Genomic DNA, 19,415 nt, shown 5'->3' on the forward strand with positions numbered 1-19,415 from the left:
TCTTGTGCACAGCTTACCCCAGTAATTTTCAGCTTTGAGAGCAGCTCAAGTGCATGTAAACTACATAAAACAGCTTCCTTCTGGGAAGGGAGAGTGAACACTGACTCGCTGAAGAAATTCTTTACCATCTGTTATCTCCAGAGCTCTCATCAACTGGTTCTTTAGTATTTACAAATAATATATAAAACAAGTCATTCAAGTTGTAATGTCATTTATAGAGATGAATTTATTTTCAGGTTTTTTACTTTGGAAAGTAATTTTTCATTCTTAATATTGACCTTACCTTTTTTCTTTTCTTTTTTGAATTTAATTTCATTTCATGTTGGCAGAAGGAAATCATGAGATATTATAGATAACATGCAACTAATCAGCCAGGTTCAGCAGAGTATAGCAGCAGCCACTTGAACAATGGCTAATGTTCAACTGTATGGTATGAACTATGAAATTCTCTGACTGAAGAACTCCAGAACTCATTAGTTAATTTTGTATCCCTAAGTAAAAAAACCCAAACTCTTCACTATAAAGATACTCTCAAGCATACATGTGCAATTGGTGACATCAATCACAACTCAAGCATTTTTAACCTGGTTTCCCATGCATATGAATTGACTGCTAAGGTATCAGCTCTGCTAAAGAAGCCAGAATTTGGATTTAGACCTACAGTTAGTATTTTAGCTATACCAGAACTAATTTCTTGCAGAATCCACAGTGGATATAGACATTTTACCTCTTCCTTCTCCCAATTCCTACTTCATGCTCAGTGAGATTTGCTCTAGTTTTAAAGCCAATCAGCTTTGGCCTGAAAGCAAGCATGACAAACATAAGGAACAAATTCCTTTCTGACAGTTGAAAAAATTTGGGATGAAGTCCATTTCATTTCCAGTGTGTAATGTACAACATATTTCTATAGAGGCATCCACACAATTGTCCTGTAATCCAGATTAGAAAACTGATAGAAAATGTTAAGATTTAATTTTTTTTTTTAAATGTGGTTAATTAAAGAAACAAATATATACTAACATCTTAAGCAGGAAAAAGTGACCTAACAGTTGCCTGCAGAACATGTGTAGCACAACTTGATTTGGTTTATATAATTTCCTGTGACACTGAAACTTCACTATGAGATCACATCTGAAAATAAGCATTTTTCATTTCCTTTACAGGACAAAAGTTTAAATACAGATACTGGCCCTTAAATATGTCACCAAGATTTTAGTGCAAAAACAAGAAGAAAAAGAGTCAAAAGTTCTTAATGCATCACTAAATGGCTGCATAACAGGGATATACCTTGATTGCTCTGTAGGTAAAGGCAAAAAACAAGGAGACTGATTTAGTTAGTCCCCACACGTGACTATTAAAAGTCAACACCAACCAGAGTGACAGAATTCCAGAAATGGTGATGGAAGTGCCCAAGGAGCAGCCAAGTGGCCAGGGTGGCTCAGTCTGGAACACTGCGGCCACTGCGGTTTCTGCCCCTGGCCTCCCCTGAGCCCTGGTATGCTCCTGGGCTCAGCAGGTGGGCAATCCCAGAGAAATGCCTGGAAATGGCTTAACCCATCCAGCACTTTCTATTGAGTCAAGACATCCTTCACGTGGCATTTGCCACGTATTTCCACCTGGAAAGTGGATCCTCTTTGCTCTGGCAACAGCACTGCTTGCATGTGCAGCTGGAGCCTGCCTTGAGAGCATAATCCTCTTGTTTAAATGCTTCAGCAAGACCTGAGCCTGCCCACCTTGGCTGCAAAAAGACATAAAAATGGTGTTATTTGAGGGTACCTTGTTATCCTAACTGGAGTATAGAAGTCAAGTAGAAGTAAATAAGTAACAGTTTATGAGTGGATGAGAAAGTTAAAAAAAATAGATATGATGCAATTAATCCTGACTTAACTGATTCACACTAAGACAAACAAGCACAGAAATTTAATGGAGTGACACATGCCAGCTGTTCCATGACAACTTAATTATGTACATTTCACAGAAACTATTTCAACCCAGAAATTAAAAGAAAAATATAAAATTCTTCACCAAAATAGAAAGACATGGTTTTTTTTAAAGTCCACTTTTCAAAATGTCACCTATAACAAATACACTAATTAAATGGTTAAAATATTTGGTAATATTAATAAGATATTGATAATTTTTACCCATCTGGGATGTATTAAAAACATTTGCCTCTCTTAATATATCAGTCCACCACTGTAATAAAATCATCAAGAGAAACCACATTGCACATCTTTCCCTGTAATTCACCATGTTTATTTTTCTAAGATAAGACTAGCAAATATGCTCCATCTTTTCAGTGTTCACACAGAACCAAATGAATCTGCTTATTGTACATATTTTTGTTTTGTTTAAGATTTGGACAGAAGGGTAAAGCTATAAGGATTGAGAGGGTTGTCTACACTGGGAAAGAAGGCAAAAGTTCTCAAGGATGTCCAATTGCTAAATGGGTAAGTGATGTAAACAAATTAATCTAGTCCAGTATCATGGTTCATGTAGCTGACAGCAGTGACATGTCCTGTTAACTGACACTAAGAAACTTAAAATAGCTCAACAGCAGCAGAAATATGGGATGCCTGTAGCCTGCTCCCACTCATCTCTCACTCCATTGACTTGTTGCATAGAGAACACCAAGAATAAAATATAATTTAAAGGTATGAAAACCTAAGCAGAAGGGCACATTTGCTTAGATTTAAGTTTTGCACCACCTGACATTTTCATTGCTGTTTTATTTTAGCCTACAAATAAGTTCATAAGTGCACCACTGTGATGTCTTTAAAATACCATCCCAGTTGGAGAGGGGTGTTATGACACCCTCTTTGCAAACACTGTCGTACTTTGGAACTAATTACTGAGAGGTTTGGATTGCTGGGGAAAGACAGGATGAGCAAAAACTAATACATTATAGTTTTTATGCATGCCAGACTGCACCCTTTTTAGGAAATGCTTCTCAGTGCTTATGCTACTGGAAAGACACTGTCTTATTTGATCTACTGATTTCATCCCAACACTGTAATGTTTGTATGTAATAAGAGCAGGTCACAAAACTGTGAAGCTGGTTATGAGTATATCTGCTTAAGTTTGGAAGGGAAGGGGAGAGAGCTCCTGTGTCCAGTTACTTAGTCCCTTCCTTAGTGCCTGCCTTTCCCTGCTTGCTTCTTACCCTAAGACAGGTGTCCACTACTCAGTTCTGTGTGGGGAGACACCTCACTGCCCACTTCCTCTTGCTCAACAATCTGCGCCACAACCATAACAGATTCAGGAGAGGATTCCTGCTGAATCAGAGCATGGAGGGTACTGTTACAAAGCTGGTTTCCACCACCACAGCTTTCCATGCCATCAGCTAACCTCTTAGAGTCAGCTTCATTAAACACTAAGGGTAGCCCTGCCATATCACAGTGAGAAAAACAGACTGAACTGCCAGAAGCAAAGAGGAAGATAGAAGTAGAAGTAACCTCCCCACAGGCACAGTAATGCTGCAGTTTCCTATTCTCTTGCTCTTCACATTAAGAATGGCATTGTTTGTGTTGGGGCTCTGGGGTGTGTGTTGCTGTACATGCAGGTAGTCCGCAGAAGCAGTCAGGAGGAGAAGCTGCTCTGCTTGGTGCGCGAGCGAGCAGGACACACATGTGAGATGGCCGTCATCGTGATTCTCATCCTGGTCTGGGAGGGAATCCCAACCAGCCTGGCTGATAAGCTCTACACTGAACTCACTGACACCCTGAGGAAGTACGGCATGCTCACAAACCGGCGCTGTGCCTTGAATGAAGAGTAAGTGGAGCAAAGGCTGTGCTCACCAAGCCCGCAGCCCCATCTTCAGACCCAGCACCTCCATTCATGCTGTTACCCTGAAACATCTACAACCTTCCCAGCTATTTCAGGCTGTTTGAAAACAAAAATTTTGTCGGAAACCCAAAGTAAACACTCTTATAAATAGGGAAAAACATTTTTTCAGAGTTGTGAAGCATCTCAATATATTTAAAATAAGGGATCTCGGCAGGGGCTAGGATAGCTGATAGCTCAACCTTGAAATAAAAGCTGGGTGCACTAAATCATACTTGTGTAAGCTGACACAGACTAGCCTCAGTCTAAAGAAATTGAACTATATCTTTTTCCCATGCCTTTCTGAGAGACAAGAACATTTAGACCAAAATTACCACAGCTATCACTGTATGTTACTTTGGCTTCATGGGTAGAGTTATATTTCAGGAATTATTGCTTAGCCTCTGTCAGAGGGCTCCCACATTCTTGCAGTGCTGTCAGCACAAGCCCCTGAGGCACCATGAATATCAGTGCCTAACAAGGCACCACACAAATATACCCTCAGCTGAGCAAAGCTGGATTTCTCACACAAGTGTAGAACCCCCAAAGACACTGCTTTGTAACCATGAAATTATTCACTCTGATAAATTCTTCTGTTATGATGTGTATGTCTCTCTCTTGCGTTTCTTCATAATTTACTGGTGGAAGATGATTACACCGCTAATTCCCTGGAGCACTGGCAGAACGCTGATGGCCGCTGCTGGAGCACCACAGGGGGACCTGCCTGCTGCTAACAGCTGTGTTCTCTCATCTTTTAGACGGACTTGTGCATGCCAAGGGCTGGACCCTGAAACGTGTGGTGCTTCATTTTCCTTTGGTTGCTCCTGGAGCATGTACTACAATGGTTGTAAGTTTGCCAGAAGCAAGATTCCAAGAAAGTTTAAGCTGATGGGGGATGACCCAAAAGAGGTTGGTGTCTATTTCTGAAATGAGCTTCATTTGCAAAAAATGTTTTCTGTCACTCTGTAAATAGAAATACAGTACAAGAGAGCAGGGCCTGAGGCCCCTGAGTGCTGTACATGTAGGGTAATTAAATAACTGCCAGTCAAAACCGATTGATTCCAGTCACTGAGCCAGCTGAATTGACTGTCCAAATTCTGACAGCTGGTAAAAACCCTGAGACTTGAAACCATGTTTGCAGGCTTTCACAATTAGAGGAGAGGGCACGGCCTGAATAATTCTGGCTGTAGTAGGCCTGCAATTGAGCATTCCCCAGTGGCACAGTAGAAGGTTTACCAGCTAATGGCACATAACACTGCAACTGGGAACCAGAGCAGACTGGTCCAATGGAGACAAACATGATGAAACTCGGAGATGACAATAGGAAGAAGAGGGTAGGAAGACTCATTCTACATACAGTCCTGCTCCACTGAATGTTTCCAGACCGGGCTCTGTTTTACAACAAACTGGCAAATGTTTAAAACGAGCCAGAGAAATAAACATTTACCTTAGCCTGGACACGAGATACCCTGAAGTTAGAACTGCAGTGACTCCTGGACACCTTCAGCAAGTCATGTGAAACTCCAGTGGCCCAGTCTACTTTCTGGCAAGGATGAGCAGATTTAGTCCCTTGCCTGTGTACTGGCAGGTTAGTGCACAGTTTCACTGTCTTCTGATGTCTTACATAAATCCAAGCATTGCTCTCTCATGATCAGAGACAGGTACTTCTGCATCCTACAGCCTGTGCTGAAAAGATTGCACTGTTCAGAATATCATCATAACTAACATACAGGTTTTCCTGTCCACTGCTCTTCTACAGCGCCAAGAACCACAGAATAGCTCTCCTCCAACCAAACATGCTATGGCACAAGGCCTTCTTTATCACAGCCTGCAATCCTGAACTACCTACATTTCTAAGATGGATACCTGGCCAGAGCATACCAGGGTACTCTTCCAACTTGCATTCTTGGATTTACTTCCTATGGAAGCCAGATTTAGGCAGGAAAGAGGGTTTTACCCTCCAGTCCTGGTTGCAAAGTTGGGGGCAGCCAAAGCATGCATCCAGACCAGGGGTTGGGTCCCATGGCACAGACACAGTTTATAGACAGCACAAACAGAATCCTCACCAATAAAAACTAGAAGTTTCACTAACAAATGCCAACCTACAGGCCATACAAAAGCTCCACATTCTGGCAGTAGGCACCAGGTCACAGCAAGATATTTTTTGACAATTTCATGTCAAACCAAACTAGGATATTGCCCCGTAGTAGGGAATACAAACTTTCAACACACCAAACGCATTCCTTTCTGAAACCTGTTTTCTCACAGCTCTTCACATCTTCCTTAAATACAAAAAACTCCTAAAAATGAATATGCCACTCCAGTATGCCACCATTCTGTACGCACTTAAAGATAAGGGCCTCATACAAGTGAGGTTTTGAATTTGGGATTCTCATCCTTAGATGATGGGGAACAACTCTGGAGTACGTTCTTAGATTTTTTTTTAAAGGCTTTATTTTGACAGTGTACAATTTAGAGAAAAAAGGAGGTGTGGTCATTCCCACCTCCATATCACCAATTACTAGACACATCCATGATTCTTCATTGCTTAAGGATGGGGAACTTTTTGAAGGCTGCAATATTTAAATATTTTTAAATTTCTGCATGTAAAAATATTTCAGTATGTCAAACTGTTGTCCTTGCAATGTGCAAAACCCTTAAATTTGCCATATTTACTTACCCTTAAATTTGCCATATTTACTTAGACTATTCTGATGTTATTTCTCTCAAGCTTTCTGAAGAGTAATATTTTCCCACAACTCCAAAAAGGAAAATAATAAGGATTATCACACTTAGATCTAAAACTTATCCACGTTGAAGAATGAGATTTTTCTTAACATAAACCAAATTAAGAGTATATGTGATGTTCTTTTGCAGGTTTCCCACTACACTGCTATAATTGCTCCATTCCTTTAAAGGCCTTGGAACAATAAAATTAAAAGGAGATCCACAATAGTCACTGTCTAAACACCAGTGATATTGGTTTATGCCTTTACACAACTGTCAGTGTAAACATGATTGTGTAAAGACCCTAACTTGTTTGATCCCAGATGCACAGTATGGAAATGTCATTGAACCCTGTTTCATCTCTAACAGGAAGAAAAACTAGAATCCAATTTGCAGAATCTGTCAACCCTGATGGCACCTACCTACAAGAAGCTTGCACCTGATGCATATAACAACCAGGTATGATGGGGGAAAAAAGGAATATGAGCAGTCATGGAAATAACCTGATTTTTAACATACTTCCCAATGCTTCAGCCTTGCACCAAACCATTATATACATTTCGTGCCAACATTTCTTTGATATCAGTGTGAAGACAAATAGAAATGAACAGTTCCACTTAAAATGCTCTCACAAGTAAAACTAGAAGGATTTGGTCCACTAAACAGAATTAATCTTTTCACCTACATCAACACGATAAAATTATTTCACTCCTCAGCTCCAAAATACAAATTTCTTGATTTAGCATGACTTACCATCCAAACTAGCAAAGCTTCCATGAATATGGTGTGAGATTGGCAACAGTTTGAACTCAAGTCCTGAAACCACAGTTTCAGTTCTGCTCTCTCAAGCAGTAGATGAATTTAGTTTTCACCAAAACAGCCTTTATAAACATTATTTTAAAGTGAAGTTTTATATTTTAATACACTCAGCCCTGTGTATGCACACAAGTGCCTGCACCAGCCTTCTTGCATGAGGGGATTGTGCACGCCTCTTTTCTGTGGATCGGTGTTCTCGGACAGCAGCACGTTCAGAGCTGTGATGAGGTTCCCAGTGTGGCCATGTCTCATCTACATTTCATTACAAAATGTCTTTCAGATAGTTACACTGAAATTTGACAGCACACCACCTGCAGACATGTAACTGTTGACCTTCATTTTCATTGCTCAGGTTTACTACTGTTAGGAATATTCACAGAACTTACAGTGCCCAAACTTTCAGCATCTACTGCAAACTGTGACATCACCCTGCTTTTCTATTGACAGCACGGTACAACCAGCACAAGACAAATTCTCAGCTTTAACAGAAACAGTAAACTAACACAAAACTGTCCATTATTAACTGCTGTAAAATTCACTCATTTACTGTGTATTTAGTAGCAGCTAAACAGGGTAAGCAGACTCAGTGCAGACTTACCCAGTTTCACTTACCTGATCAGATAATGTTTGGAGACTCATTATGGTGAGAACTCTGGCTATGTGCCCACTCTAGCTGTGGTTATCTGTCCAAATATCTGAGAGACATTCTGCAAGAGAAAATAGGAAAAGAAAGGGAAAAAAAATGAGGTGATAAACAATAAATTGTTTCTCTGCTTGAGCTGCTTTTCTTTTCACACAAAAATTCACTGAAGAACTTTTCTCCAAGTAAGCTGTGATGCTGCCCAACATTGGTTGAAAATATATGCTTTTACAGGTTTCAGTTTTTTACCTTATGTAATAAGTCATGTGTATAGCTTGGCTTATTTCAGGAGTTTCATGCAGACCTTGTATTTGTGAGGAAACTGTACTCGAGCTACTGTCAGTAGCTTTAAAGAGAGATGATTGAGTTCTAATTTGTATGATATTGTAAAAGGTTCTAAAACCAAAAAAAGCATAAAATCACATTTCAAATTCCCTGATTTATTCTGATCCAAATCTACACCACTTCTGGATTAGAACCAAGAACTGGAAAGGGTCTGTTTCCCAACTGAATTGAACAGAACATTTCAGAGAACACCTGCACTGGTATAGTTTGATCAGACAATTATAGTCTGGCTAACCATTCAGATCGCTCACATTTCATTCCAAAGAAGTTTACATAGTTCTCAAGTTATGTTCTGCTTTTATTTGCAGATTCTAGGGAAGCAGATTTGAAAAATAAATGCCTGTGAGCAAACTAGACATATATTTAGTGATTTTGAATGAAGACTTGGCAAAGCTTCAAATTTGACCTTAACTTAAAAAGGGATCCATTAAGTTTCCTTACGTGTAGATGTTCTGTGCATTCACTTAAAAGGTTCAGGAATTTCAGCAAAGCATTTTATAAATGTGATTTTATTTTTAATTTTCTGAATAAAATATGAAACCATAATTTTTCTAAGGCTTTATCTTCCATTACAAAATCCTTTCTTTTTGTGTAAGGTCTGTTGTTGCATTATGAGTTCTTTGTAAAGCTCCTTAATCATGACTGCATAGGTACAAAGTACTGTCTTGACTGAATTCTCTCTCTTTTTAGCCAGGGGTTAGATTTGTACTTAAGCTAATGAAATACATGTTTAGCATGCCAAAATATTACAAATCAAAAAGCAAATTATTATTTTTCATTAAGTCATTCTGAAGTCAGTTTTCTAAAGCTATTTTCCCTTAATAGCTTGGTGTACTTCCAGTCTACACAAACATCACTCTCAGAGTGCCAGTCACAGAAACCATGCACTGCATTTGTCATGTAAAAACACCAACCCCTGGCAGAAAATCAGAAGTAATACACAAGGAAAAGTATTATTCACCAATTTCACAATCACGCCAGAAACTGACAGTACCAGGGAAAAAAGCAGCAAGGAATGAAGCATGGATACAAAACGGCCATCAAATTGCTGTAGTTTATTTGCTTTCAAGATGTTTGTTGTCATCTCCAAGACATGAGGGAGACCTACCCTTTGTCACAGCAGAGCACTCTTTGTGCACTCGGTGTCCTGAAGCACCCAGTGAAACCTGTCCTGTCTCTCCAGATCGAGTACGAACACAGAGCCCCTGAGTGTCGCCTGGGTTTGAAGGAAGGTCGCCCATTCTCAGGGGTCACTGCCTGCCTCGACTTCTGTGCTCATGCTCACAGAGACTTGCACAATATGCAAAATGGGAGTACTCTGGTAAGTCTGGGACGTGTAACAGCCTCCTCACTCCAGCACTCAGCTCGTGGCACTGATTCATTATCTCCTCTCTATTTAAATTTATACTGCATAATGCAAATTAATTAAAAAAAAATTAGGCAGTAACTAAGCTAACTTATTACCCACTACACATCTACACATTTTTCTTTCAAATGAATGAGACTTACGGTGTATTAAAGAAAGGTTTAACACAGACCTGGTAAAAGAGGAACTGTGGAAAGAAGGTCCCAGCAGAGCTGAAATGCCTGTTTCAGTGTTCCTGGCACAAAATAGTTCATATTTATCCTCTTGAAACCCTTCTTTTTCTAACAACTTTGGATTATATCTTCTAATAAAATAGAAGTAGAAACAAATAACTCCTTTCTGAGATTGTTTTGGAAATTTTGGGTTTTATTCCTGCTTTGGATGAGCAGAAAGTCTACAAATCCATGTACCCTTTACTCTCCTCAGTTCTGATTTCTGGCAGGTACAGCAGAAGTTCTGTAGAAGATACTAGAAAAGCAAGCTGGTTTTCAATGTATGTTGGATTATTTCTGTGACAAAACAGTTGGGCCAAACATAGGAAAGAATACTCTTCAGTTCTGAATAATCATAAAGGCTGTAGTTTGAAGCAGCTCCCTAGATTCACAGTGCAGCTCTTATTACAACCAAAGAGAGTATCTACCTTTTCAATTCAAACTGAATTTTTCCTATTTACAGGGTCTGACTTAATTCACAAGTTAATCACCACCAATACAATGTACATTTCCAGTTGAGCTTTCTTCCCAAAGCTGGGACAATAATTTTGCTGTAGAATATGTCCCTACCAGAATCTTTATCCACAAAGATCCTCCCAATACCTGTTCTAGCTAGAACTAATACAACAGGTTTGCTGCATGACAACAGTAACTCCCCTAAATCTTGTTATTAACATTACAGTTACACTGTAAGGGGATGTGAAGTACAACACTTATGTTGTATAACTTGAGTGTGTTATATTGCACACTCTCTCTAATAGGTATCTACCTCATGTACTGTAGTGAAAGAATCTTCAGGTGAGTACAAAGTTGCAGATGCCACTGCTTTAGCTCTCTGGCCACAGTACAATGGATCAGAGTTTATTTCACATGACAGTAATCCCTAACTATATTGTTCATTTCAGCACAAGTAAAATAAATAGATATCTATACACCTTCTGTTTCTTTTAACACTGTCCAACAAAGCAATGGAAGAAATTACATTTGAAGGCTTGTTGTGATATGCAAAAATTGCACAGAAACTTAGAATTTACGAAGAACTTGCCAGATGCCAGTGCTGACAGTGTCAGGGCAAGGCACAATGCATAGGTAAAGTTTCAGATCTCTAATACACTTTTCTAACAGGTTTGCACACTGACTAGAGAAGACAATCGTGAAATTGGCCAAACACCAGAAGATGAGCAGCTCCATGTGCTCCCATTATACAAAGTCTCTGATGTGGATGAGTTTGGAAGCACTGAGGGCCAGGAGGAGAAGAAGAGGAACGGCAGCATCCAGGTCCTTACCTCCTTTCGACGAAAAGTAAGGATTTTAGCAGAGCCTGTTAAGACCTGTCGGCAAAGGAAGCTAGAAGCAAAGAAAGCAGCTGCAGAAAAGATTTCCTCATTGGAAAATGGGTCTAGCAAAGCTGAGAGAGAGAAGTCTGCTGCAGCACGCAACAAGCAAGGCACCTCTGAAGCAGCAGGTCATGCAAAGCAGCTGGCAGGTAAACAAAGGAATCTGAGCAGGGTCAGCAGTGCTAAGCATCCTACAAATCAGGGCCTGTTATAATCAGCCTCAAGAAAACCATTATTTTCAGCCCAAGAATGTATTGAACTAAAAAGGCAAGAGATTTCTTCAAAGTGAATATCAATATTTTGTAAATACTAGAGTGCCAAATTTAGACAACTCCAGAGAAGAAAAAATAAAGAAAAGTTGCAATAAGAAACCTTTTTCTGTTGGATAGTAAACACCTGTAGAAATCTAGAAACAAACTCTGCTTGCCATCCAGTGTATTGTACAGTACCTTTAAAGGACTAGTAGTGCTAGAAGCCATGAAGAGAAGTGTGTGGTGCTGCTGCCAAAGAATGACCTGCACATCACTCAATGTCTGGCACTGTGACAGAACCTCCTAATTTCAGGAGATGCAAGCATTACCTCTTTACCACTATTTACACTCTGCCTCAAGACCAAAAGCAAAGCAGGTTTTCCGTAGTGGAGTAAGAGTTTATGTCAGTTCTCTGCAGCAGATTTGAGAGTCCTGAGCAAAGGAGTTATCACTATTATAACTAAAAGGAGTTATATGTTATAACTATTTTATTGTTGCAGCAGTTTTATTAGAGAGGAAAAAAGCATGCAGGGCCACCCAGAAGGTCACTGAAATACCTGTGAATAGAAGTCAGCTGTCCCATGATCCAGGCAAGGGTTGTGACCATTAAATGATGCCATTGCACTTAACAAATGGTATTTTTGCTCGTATATCTTCAGTAAATGTCACTTATTACTGCACTGTTCTGTCTATCAGTGACTGCTGGTTTTAACACACTGCTAGGGACATCTCTTGCAGTCAGTTGTATTCATGTAGATGAGAAGAATTATTTATTCTTGGGGAAAAGAAAGTCACTTTGTGCACGGCTGTTTGGGAGCACTTTGATGCTCCATTTCATGGGCTACTTAAAAGATGATTCAACTCTTTGGATTTTGTGCATGTCACTCTGAACAGTCTGTGCTGTCCTTTTTTCCCCATGTCTACTAGCATCTCATCTTGTTGGATACAGGCCAAAAAGGAAGAGTATTTATTCAGCTTCTTAAAGGATGGTGTTTGAGATATGAGAAAGGGAGTGTGTTAATGAACCTACTTTTCTTAGAAATTTCATATAAAGTATTTAATTTGTTGGGTGGGTGGTTGGTTTGGGGCCTTTTTTTTAAAAGCCTGTTTGTTATGTGGTTGTTTGTTTTTCCTTTTTACATCTCATCTACAGATCTTTTACGTCTTTCAGGACCAGCCACACAACAGCAGCAACAGCAGCAGCAGCAGCCACAGCGCTCTCTCTCTAACAACCCTCAGTCAAATTCCATTAACTCTTACTCAGGTTCAGGTTCTGCAAATCTCTATGGAAGGTTGCCTAATCCAGCCAATGATTATCCAAACTCTTCGTACACTTCAGATCCATATGGAGGGTCCAATCCCATGAACCTCTATACAACCTCATCACAGTCTGTGGGGTCTTATTTGAATTCTTCTAGTCCCATGAACCCTTATTCAGGATCTTTAAGCCAAAATAACCAATATCCCCCCTACCAATGCAATGGAAACATAGCTATGGACAACTGCCCCTCTTACTTGGGCTCCTACTCTTCCCAGCATCAGCACATGGACTTGTATAGTTGCCAGAGCCAAGACCATATGTCTAAACTACGTCTGCCACCCATTCAAACATTATACCAGCATGGGTTTGGGAATAACCAGAGTTTTGGTCCCAAGTACTTGAATTATGGAAACCAAAATATGCAGGTAGACTCCTTCAGTAATTGCACCATTAGAGCAAATTTACACCACATAGGGTCATTTTCCTCTTACTCAACCCATGAGGCCAATGGCCATTTTATGAAGGTTGCCTCAAGGTTAAAATCTAATCTGAGTAATCCAAGCATGGATTATACCTCCATGAGTAAAACAGGTGAACATCATCATATGCAACCCCCCCCACATTTATCACATGACTACCATTCTGCTCCAAGTATGTTTAGTGGTCCTCCTAATTCACTGCATCTCCAAAATAAGGATACCAAAATGATTTCACATGCAGTTAATGGTTTGTCTAACATGCTTCCAGGTCAAAACCATGACAGGACTACTCCCCAGGGTGGTTTAGATAAAACTGAGGTGCTAAATCCAGAAAAAGCAGAGGATCCCAATGAAGTCTGGTCAGATAGTGAGCAGAACTTTCTAGATCCAGAAATTGGAGGAGTGGCAGTTGCTCCATCTCATGGGTCAATTCTCATAGAGTGTGCAAAACGTGAGCTCCATGCAACAACTCCCTTAAAAAATCCCAACAGGAACCATCCCACCAGAATATCCCTTGTATTTTACCAGCACAAGAGCATGAATGAGCCAAAACATGGTCTGGCTTTGTGGGAGGCAAAGATGGCTGAGAAGGCAAGAGAGAAAGAAGAGGAATGTGACAAGCATGGTCCAGACTATGTGCCTCAGAAATCCTACAGCAAAAAAGCCAAGCGGGAGCCTGTGGAGCCCCACGAGCCCTCTGAGCCAACGTACCTGCGCTTCATCAAGTCCCTGGCACAAAGGACGCTGTCGGTCACCACAGACTCCACTGTAACCACATCTCCATATGCCTTTACACAGGTTACAGGGCCTTACAACCGATATATCTGACTTCACACCTTGGTTGGTTACCTCATTTGAAAAAACACCTTGTCACTAGGGTAGTAGGTTTTAGGTTTCGTGGAAGGCAAGAGTGGAGAAGAAAAGAGTGTTTTTATGGGACTCATCTGTGGAAGAAGCCTCGGCACACCAGCAAAAAGAGGTAAATCTCACTAGAGCACTTGTTTTCCACTGATTTTTAAGTGGTCACAGATGGCACGTAGGAAACAAGACCAAAGCATCCTATGCAAAAGAAAACCAAACAAAAAAACAAAAAAACAAAAAACAAACAAACAAACAAAAAAAACCCAAAACACCAAATAAACAGAAGAAGAAAATAAAAGGAAAGATAAAAGGAGAGAACACTACCAAGTGTTTCACAATTTACATTGGAAAACACTGTCTCTATTACTGAGAGATAATCTGCAAATGGAATTTTTTTTCCCTTACAGTTTTGCACATCTGTGGCCACTTTTAATGTCATCAAGTTTGCATAGTCATGGAACAGGAGAAAAAAAAAACCTTTAAAAATAATACTGCAGTATTGCAAGTGCAGGAATCTTAAAATAACATCTGGTGCTGAATCTACGATGTACTGGAATACTGAAATTATGGCTTTTTAACATGCAGTTTTTACTGTAATCTTAATAGTCTTTTGATTTTATTTAACAAAGTAGATAAGTATAAGACAAATAGACAGAAAAACACTGAATTTGAATATTCTAAAACCATGGTGCTAAGAAAATGGTGTCTATTTTATCAGTCAAACAGCTAATGGCTTTATAACAAAATGTCAATGATGTAGCCAAATGTTCTTCAGCAACAGGGAGGACCTTTTCATTCATGTATGTACTGAAGTTACCTGGTGTTAAAATAACCTTACTTTTTAACATATGGGAATTACAAAGACCTCTGGATTTTGCTCATCCAGTCAAGTCTTAGAAAAAGACAATAAAATAGAGAGAATTTTTTTTAAATAGTGTTTCAAAAGCACTTTGTCTACCTAAGCTTGGCAACTTGAACAATGCTGAGGTACTAAGACATTAAAAAAAAAAAAAGAGTTTACTTTGATTTTAAAATGTAAAGATATTTTTTTAAAACTAAGAAAGCTTTTAAATACTTTGGTTTAGCCATGCATCAGCTAGTGGGTTACATATCCATTTTTAATACAGTCAGTTATGGTAAAAATGGGGCTTACTGGATATAAGGGAATACTTTAGTATACAAAACACATTTTTTCTGGTGCTCATCTCACACAGGTATACTGTAAACTGTTTTCTAAAATTATTATGACAAGTTCATTGCTCAAATATGTACATTTTTAAGGAAAGAATTTTATATTAACCACAGGTAATAATTAGCAGCATGCAACAAACTACACCTAGTTAGCTTGGGCTTCTGCTGTTTCTAGAGATCTATGCGCTCCCACTATGGAATGGCAGAACTGCTTTTGTGTTGATAATTATGTACATTGTGGTGCAATTTCTTGGTGCAAGTGGCCTCTTTTCCAGGAAGACTGAGCAGACAGATGCCTACACAAGATGAATGAAACAGGGATAGTTCTGTACGATTCCGTTGATTAATAAAAAAAAAAATAGGCATCTGGCTTGCTGTGGTGGTTTTAAATCATTAATTTCTATTAAAAAAAAAAAAAAAGCAGGAGAGTTGTATAGTAAATTAAATTGTAAACAAAACTTTTTTTAACTCAATGCTTTAGTATTTTAGTACTGTAAAAATATTAAATCTATATATTTGGTTTTTGAGCTGAATTTACATCATGGTGCTACTCAGCCTGCTACAAATATATCATAATGTGAGTGAAAAGTACATTAAAAGGTTTGAGTGATGTTCCTACTTGTCATATACCTCAACACTAGTTTGGCAATAGGATATTAAACTGAGTGTGAAAGTTTATATATTGTATACCATCTTTTCCCCCAATAGCCTTCGAAAAAATCAAACAAAAAAACTAAACAAAAAAAACCTCTCGATACTTGACATTTTAGCAAGTATAACTTGAACTTCAGCTTGCAGCTTGTTTTTTTTCTTCTTTTTTTTTTGGGTTCTAAAAATTCAGGGATATTTCAGCTCATGTTCTCCTATGCCAACATGTCACCTGTGTGTATGTAAAGCTGTTGTAGGTTAAATATATTATTCTTGGGTTTTTTGGTTTTGTTTTGGTTTTTTTCAGGGATTTAATGTTTTTCTTTTGAATCCCTTCTCTTATTTTTCTTGTACATGTATTGTGTAACAAAAACTAATTTTGTAAATTTGATAGCTCTTTAACAGAAGAATTAAGAGATTTAGAATGTTTTAACTGTTTCAAATGATTAAACAAAAAGAAAGTAGAATGCACTGAGCTGATTAAAGGGAAAAATGTAAGGCGGGGATTTGGCAAGTGACTGCTAGAGTTGTTTGGGTCACTCTCTAAACAAGGCTTCTTGAATACTGTAATGAATAAAATAAAATATAAAAAGGTACAGTCTGTACAAGGGCTTCCCTAAACACTCAAACCTCCATGTCCCAGCTGTATCTTGTGCAATATACTGTAAGATTAAATTTGGTCAAAAGAAAATCTATCCAACAGAATCACAGCCTAACTCAAGTAAATCAAAGGAGGCCTTTGAGTTTAATGGTCAAATATTTATTATGGCAATTCTGTCTTTTCTCAGTCTGTGACTTTATCCACTCATTGAAACAAAAGTTTTGCCTTTTGGAAAAAAAATGATGGTTATATGTCATATTAAGTAATTCATTATATATCTTCATCTTTTGGTAATTTTTTTTTTCCTATATAATTCATGTAATCCATAGTAGATGTCTGGTTAATATGCCATGCACTGTCATTTGCCAAACTGCTGGCAGCAGGAGCAGGAAGCTTAGTTGGTGAATCAGTTTTTTATTGTAAATACCTGAGCTGTAATTTTTGGTGTACAGAACCCTGCCTCAGTTGGAATGAATGACAACGCAGACAGAGTTGCTTGTATAGGATTATCAGGTTGACTATAGCCATACTTGAAGATGCTTCTGAGAGTTGTCAACTTTACTTGAATGAATTTTTCATCTTGATTGACGCACAGCAGTATAAAGTTCACTTCTAAAGCTAGTGGTTAACTTGTGTAGGAAACTTTAGCAGTTTGACACTAAGGCAATGAACTTCTGTGTGCGTTTTCTATGCTTATGTTCTACTTTATTTTACTTTAGTTTCATTCATTTTCATGAGATGTTTGGTATGTCTATGAAAAGAATCTGAGGATGGTTATAAATACTGTAAGTATTGTAATGTAATGCAGGTTATCTGAAAGTTATTATTATATCATTCCTGATAACTCTGAGATGTGGATGTTTTTAATAAAATTTATATTTATTTAATGCATTCTAAGTCTGTCTTGTAGAAACTTATCTTTCCTTGTCATTTTTACCAGCTAACAAAATAGCAGGCATCACACTCAAACAAAGTGCATCACTAGGGACTTCAAAACAGGAAGCCTAGGCATCACAGTTATTCCTAGTTCTGCTTTGACTCTTACCTCTAACAGGTTGGGACACAGGCTGCTGACCCCAGGCTACTGCTTCATAAAAGCTGTATTTACAGGGAAGGAGGGAGGCATTTTTATGGGCAGGAAGAGACAGTAGAGCTTAACTGCTGGTTTTCCATTGGTGTTTGTGTACACAAATGAATATGGCATATTCACTGTTCCAGTGCCCTCACTGCTCAAGTAACAGCCACAAATGCACACCTAGCAGAGGCAGGACAAGGGGAAGACTCTAAGCATTCATTGGTTTGTTTAGGGTATTTAGCTGTACCTGGTTAAGCATTTTTATACTTTATTTCAAATCACTCCCAAATGGTGGGATGCTCTAAGAAATAGTATTGTGCCAGGAGAGGGTTAGACTGGATGTTAGGAAAAATTTCATCACCAAGAGGGTTATAAGATTGGAAAAGGCTGTCCAGGGAAGTGGTTGAGTCACCATCCCTGGAGCTATTCAAAAGACCCATACACATGGCACCTGTGGACATGGTTTAGTGGTGGACTTGGCAGTATAAGTTTACAGTTAGACTTAATGACCTTAAATGTCTTTTCTAACCTAAATTATTCTGTGACCAAGAAAAACCCCAAAACTATAAAACCCCAAAACCACATGTATAATCTAAATCACTCACAAGCTAGAGAAAAGCAGAAGCAGTAAGAAAGTGTATCTGAATCAATACTAGGACATACATTCTTGGAGTAATCAGACAAAAGCTTGTTCTCCTGGTCCCTTTGTTTAACTTCATGGGATATCAGGACTGAATTCTGAAATAGCCTATTCTGTGGAAAAGACAGAAATTGCTCTCTCCACAGTTGCAAAATGTTTCTGTGACAATTGCAATTCTCAAGCTTCCTTTTTTAAGAGCCTGAGTTTGTTGTCAGCACTGGTCACCCAGTCCATCAATGCCATACACCTTGGAAAGCCCCCCTGCTACGCACATTCAGATCACTCAGTGTCTTGGAAATGCAGCAATTTAAAACTCAGCAATCTGTAATGTTCCCCCTGGCTCTCAGTGTATTCCCATATGGGAATGTCTTGAGGGCAGGCTAGCACCCCGCAGTAGCCAAGTGTTGTTCTGTGCCCAGGCGCACTTTGCTGCATCAGCCAGCTGAACAGACGGAGGCACTGGCTTTAACAGAGCTCTTGCAGCCCTTCAGCCTTCCTTGGAAAAGAATTCTGCCATTTATGAACATCCCCACTGGCTGCCTTTCAGCATAATTTCTTCAGTGCACATCTAGAGATCTCATTCCAGAGGTGCTAACACAGCACAATGCGCTCATAGCCAAGACCACAGGGAAGTCAAACCAGACCTTCCAATAGCACTTGTCCCAGGAACACAGGCCCTTCCCAAGACTTGGGCAGTTTGCTGCTGTGCCTCAGGGTGTCGTGACACCACCACCATCACCACCCAAACCACCGGCTGTAGCCCCCATACAGTGGTTACTGAAATAAAAGGGCAAGGAGACCTGCTCCTTTTTAATGCCTTTATTAAGAAATCAGCTCTGGTTGGGGGCCCACGGGGTCATGCACACTGCTGCTGCTCCCTTCGGCTATGTGGAGAAGGTGGTAGGCAGCTTTGCTACACAGCAGAGCTGGGGCTTCCGTCCTCAGGGGTGCGCCAGGAAGACCGCTTCAGCTCGTTGTCTTGGGGGGGCGGGGGTCCTGCAGATGAAGAACTGTTTAGGTCACGGCGACATAGTGGAGTTGCTTTGCTTGGTGGTTTTATCTTCTCCACTGCTACGCCAGTCTAGGGGTACTATTTCTAGTCTTGGATTTTACACTGGCTCTTTGTCTTAAGGGTTCTTTAGC

General features: G+C 39.4%; 1 protein-coding gene across 4 annotated transcripts in view; it reads left to right on the forward strand.

The window, feature by feature from the left end:
- LOC134565159 (methylcytosine dioxygenase TET2-like) overlaps positions 1 to 17,454 on the forward strand; it is a 91,836-nt gene extending 74,382 nt beyond the window's left edge. For 2 of the 4 annotated variants that reach the window (XM_063424616.1, XM_063424618.1), the window contains exons 4-10: positions 2,357 to 2,450; positions 3,563 to 3,771; positions 4,581 to 4,731; positions 6,919 to 7,008; positions 9,534 to 9,671; positions 11,054 to 11,414; positions 12,670 to 17,454. In XM_063424616.1, the coding sequence (XP_063280686.1) occupies positions 2,357 to 2,450; positions 3,563 to 3,771; positions 4,581 to 4,731; positions 6,919 to 7,008; positions 9,534 to 9,671; positions 11,054 to 11,414; positions 12,670 to 14,084 (2,458 nt within the window). In that variant the 3' untranslated portion in view covers positions 14,085 to 17,454. The remainder of the gene's footprint in view (positions 1 to 2,356; positions 2,451 to 3,562; positions 3,772 to 4,580; positions 4,732 to 6,918; positions 7,009 to 9,533; positions 9,672 to 11,053; positions 11,415 to 12,669) is intronic. The other 2 variants (XM_063424617.1, XM_063424619.1) reach the window with 2 other exon arrangements.
- Positions 17,455 to 19,415: the final 1,961 nt, after the last annotated feature.

This window comes from Prinia subflava, assembly GCF_021018805.1.
Source record: "Prinia subflava isolate CZ2003 ecotype Zambia chromosome W unlocalized genomic scaffold, Cam_Psub_1.2 scaffold_37_NEW, whole genome shotgun sequence".
Classification (NCBI taxonomy): domain Eukaryota; kingdom Metazoa; phylum Chordata; class Aves; order Passeriformes; family Cisticolidae; genus Prinia; species Prinia subflava.